Source organism: Brassica oleracea, chromosome C2, assembly GCF_000695525.1.
Source record: "Brassica oleracea var. oleracea cultivar TO1000 chromosome C2, BOL, whole genome shotgun sequence".
NCBI classification, from domain to species: domain Eukaryota; kingdom Viridiplantae; phylum Streptophyta; class Magnoliopsida; order Brassicales; family Brassicaceae; genus Brassica; species Brassica oleracea.
Window position 1 is genome coordinate 6,940,128 of NC_027749.1, and position 4,373 is coordinate 6,944,500.

The window sequence follows — 4,373 nt, forward strand, 5'->3', positions numbered from 1 at the left end:
ATTGGAGAGGATAGAGACGCTACGGATATGCTTCCCGGAGTTTAGCATCACTCATGTTCCACGAGCGAGAAATCAATTTTCAGACTTTTTAGCTAAGAATGCTAGATCCTTCCATAGGGAGTTACTTTTCATTGGTTTTTCTATTCCGGTCTGGTTACCCAGACCATCTCAAGCTTGAGTAATAGAATGGCCGTTCGATGGAAAAAAAAAAAAAAAAACAGCTTGTTCATTGTAAACTTAAAGGCTAGACGCAAATGGAAATGATGTTTGTCTGGTTTACCATAAGCAAAAGTATATTACAATATTTATATATCAAACATGTGAGACTTTCCTCATATAAACGCAGATGCAGACGCAAACACATAAATTACATTTAGAACTAAAACATCGTTGCCTTGTTAATTTTTCTAAACCCCCTTACGGCCTTACATACATACAACTGAGGTCTTGAATGTGTGACACAATCCTTCTTTTTCTTTGGTCCTAATCTATGCTTCACATATCTTTACAAAACCACGTTTCATCGAGGTTGAGCCAACCTATTACCACGGGAAGTCAAGATATGAACATGGCATCAATGGTTTCTAAATGCATATACCTTGAAACATCTTAGATAAATTAATGTGAATTTTATCTTCTTATAGGAACGCAGAGGTAGACACATGGTTTAATCGATGCCATGTTCTTAATTTATCTTAAACCGATACATTCACAATAAGTAAAGCCTCAATTGTGTGAGGAAACCTTCTTTTTTTTCGCGGGTCACTAATCCTAATCTCTTCTTAACATATCTAGTTAGAACCATGGTACAACATTGGACAACATAGATTCTTAAACAAAGAACGGTTTTTGGTGGTGTTATTGCAGGATTTTTTTTGACGATTTTATGTTTTTAATTTACTCAATTTTATTAAAGCTAATAAGTGATTCTTGGTGTGTTTGCAATTTAGCTGAAACGGTTGCTTCTATAGCAATTTGTAGCCACGATTCTTGGTGCTGCAAAGCTCCTGAAGCAAATCTGAGACAGGTAGTTTCTTTAACTCAAAGATAACCTAAGTCAACATCAGGTTTTCAAGTTTATTAGTTTCTCACATTCTCTTTTGATTCTTTTGGTCTCATCTGTTAATATAGTTTGAAGATAACTCAAGTCTTTCAATTGCTTCTACCGTAGTCTATGTTCATAATGTTTTCTTCATATGCACTCTTAAAACATCTGACTAACGAAAAGCTATTCTTTGTTATATAAAAAGAGTTGTAGAATATTTTCCCTTTCATTGAAACAACATTACTAAGTACCGAGCTCATCGAACCTTACCTACTCAAAGCAAAGATCTTACTCACTACATATAAGTTACATTACAACAGGAATATAATGAAACGACTAAATGGTTATATATATAATAAGTAAACATCTCTTGTGATTTGTCTTCAGACATGAGTTGGAGTTCCTGTCTCCGGTGTCGGAAAATCAGCCAAAGCTACTTTCCTGCTTCTCTCAGACCGACTATTCTCAGCAAACTTGATACTTCCTTCATGCAACCCTTGTCGTTTCTCTTCCTCTGTCCACTCAGAGCTATAATAATACTCCTCCTTCGACCTTTCTCCATCACTCGACGGTCTCAAAAACATGCTTCCCCATTGCGGAAAATGTATAAACGCAACCGGGACGGTGCACAAAACCGCCATAGCTCCCATCAACGAGAGTCCATCCGCTGTACTAAACCTAGAAGTTGAGAAGAAAAGCAGCTGAGTCAAACCGGAACCAAAGTTTCCTCCCGCGCCAGTTAGTCCCGATATCAACCCTAGTGAGCGGCGTGAGACGAAAGGTGCAACACCGAAGAGGGCTCCACAAGCGGCTTGTGTACCAACTGAGAAGAGCATCATTGCTAAAATCGCTATGGGAAGGGAACTAGCACGACCTAGCCAGATGCAAAAGAGTGCTCCTACTGTTTGAAAGATCCATAAGATCCATAACCGGCCTCTCATGCCGAAAAGCCGGGCTGCTAGATCAGATGCGTAGCCACCGAAGGGACGGGCGAAGAAGTTTGCCATTCCGAAACTGGCTGCTACAATACCGGCTGTTTGAAGCTTTAGATTAAACCTGAAACGTGCATAACAAGAAAACAAAAGTTGTTGTTGTTATTGCTTGTGCTAGAGGTAAGTAACTAAAGATCATTATTTCAGTTTAACGAAGAAGAAACTAAACCTGTCGAAGAAGTATCCGGAGATAACGTTGTTGATAGTTAATTCAATTCCCATGGAAAATCCATAAAGAACGAACAGAATCCATGTTCTGTAGTTCTTCACCGCAAACCAGAAAACCTAAACACAATTAGCATAATAGCAAGAAAAATCGTTAGCCACTGGAAATATTGGTGCCATCTCAAATTATTTTAGGCTCTATTTATAAAAAATATTAACCGTATATTTAACAATGTAGTAAAGTAGTTTTAAAATTAATGGCTTCGTCTATATATTTTTAACATTTCTTTGCAATTATAAACTATAAAATTATAAATATATCTAAATTCAAAGTTTTAGACTATAATTTACATGTTCATTTAAAAATTCTTAATTTTTTAGATTTAGGTTCTATTATGTTCCTCTTGCACATGCTAAAAGGCATCCTTGAGAAATATACTAAACAATAATACTCTTGATAATGTTTTGTATCAAATATATATATTAATATTTACTATATATGAAAGTACCTTGGAGAATTTGTCTTTAGAAACTTGACCATTCTTCTGAAGGGTACTGAGGTTACCATCGGGGAGATCTTGGCCAAGAGTGAGGACAAGAACTCCCACTACGACTTGAAGAAAGCCAGGGATGAAGAATGCTATGCGCCAAGCCATGAATGGAGTGGCTCCAGCGAGCCTTATGACTTGGAAGACCATTGGCATGAGTAGTTGAGTAACTCCACCGCCCATATCGCCCCACCCGCCAGCACATCCGTTGACTAGAGCTATGATTTTGCCGTTGAACATGACGCTGGTCCAGTACTGGCACGATACAAATGTGGCAAGGCAGAAGCCGATCATGAACCGGACGGCTAAGCATCCAACCGGACCGGTCGCAAACGACATTGAGAAGACGGTTGGAGCGGTTAGCATGAGGGAGAAGGCGGTTCCATACCGTGCACCGAGGAGGTCGCAAACGGCTCCCATGGCTAACCTTGAGAAAATGGCACCGGAGACGGAGGCAACTCCTGCGTTTCCGACGTCAGTTTTGGTCAGGTCGAGGTTATCACGGATGATGGGGACTAATGGTGCCGCTGCGAAGGTTGAGATGAAGCAAGTGAAGAATGAGATCCATCCTAAGTGAAAGGCTCTCATGTGAGGTTTAGCAAATGAGAGTGGCTTGAACACTTTGGCTCGGTGTTCGGAATCAACCGGAAGGGCAAACTTAGCGGTTGGATCGTCTGATTGGAGGGTTTGGGATGAAGCATCTACGGAGAAGGAGTAGACTTGTTCTCTTGCTGTGACTCCATGCATGGAGGTTCCAATAGAGCCTTCTTCATTAGAAGCCATTTTAGGGTTTGAGAGTGAGATGAAAGACTCAGAGTGGGTGAGAAGAGAAGGTTTATTGCTCTTTTTGTGTGTTTGGTGTAATTGGGAGATTGACAAATGCTAACTATATATAGAGCCGGAGGGAATATCAACTGGTGGGTAGGGTAAGATGGGTCCAAAGATGAGATTTGAATAACAGAAGAAAAAGTACCAAATTATGATTAAAAACAATTAATGTTGGATGATAGCAGCATTTAATTATATATGACTTCTAACTTTGATTATTAATGGCAGAGGAAAGGCTTATCAGTTTTAGAATTTGAGAACTAAACATATTCGTCATGCATAATGTAGCTGCTAATAATACGTGCTTGATCATTTACTTACGTACGCACTACAAGAAAACAACAAGGATTCTGAGGGAAAAAATCGTCGGAATTTCGTCGGAATATCGTTATTCCGACGACATACCGACGAAACAAGTCCTCGGAAATAATTCCTCGGAATTTCTTCTTTTCTCGGAAATCCCTCGGAAATTTCGGACGGAATTCCGAGGAACCAAATTTCCGAGGAAATTCCGAGGATCACTAGTTTGTCGGAAATCTCCTCGGAATATACTGAGAGAGAACATCGTCGGGATATTTCCTCGGAATTCATCGATCGATGCGTTTTTGGACATATACACATCGATCGATCGGAATATACCGAGGAAAGGTTTCCCTCGGTATATTCCAAACGTTTTTTTATAAACAGATCGATCGATGGATTTATGTCCAAAAACGCATCGATCAATCGAGTAAAAAATGTAATGAATTTCCTCGGAATGTAAAAAATATTAATTTTTTTAAAAAAATAAAATTT

The 4,373-nt window shown here is 39.1% G+C and overlaps 1 protein-coding gene across 1 annotated transcript; it reads right to left on the bottom strand.

Moving 5' to 3' along the window:
- Window positions 1-1,428: 1,428 nt before the first annotated feature.
- On the bottom strand, window positions 1,429-3,533 carry LOC106326478 (high affinity nitrate transporter 2.3). Its single transcript, XM_013764450.1, has 3 exons — window positions 2,712-3,533; window positions 2,207-2,322; window positions 1,429-2,101 (listed from the first exon to the last, which is right to left on the bottom strand). The coding sequence occupies exons 1-3, from the start codon at window positions 3,531-3,533 to the stop codon at window positions 1,429-1,431; spliced, it is 1,611 nt and encodes a 536-aa protein (XP_013619904.1).
- Between the last annotated feature and the right edge of the window lie 840 nt (window positions 3,534-4,373).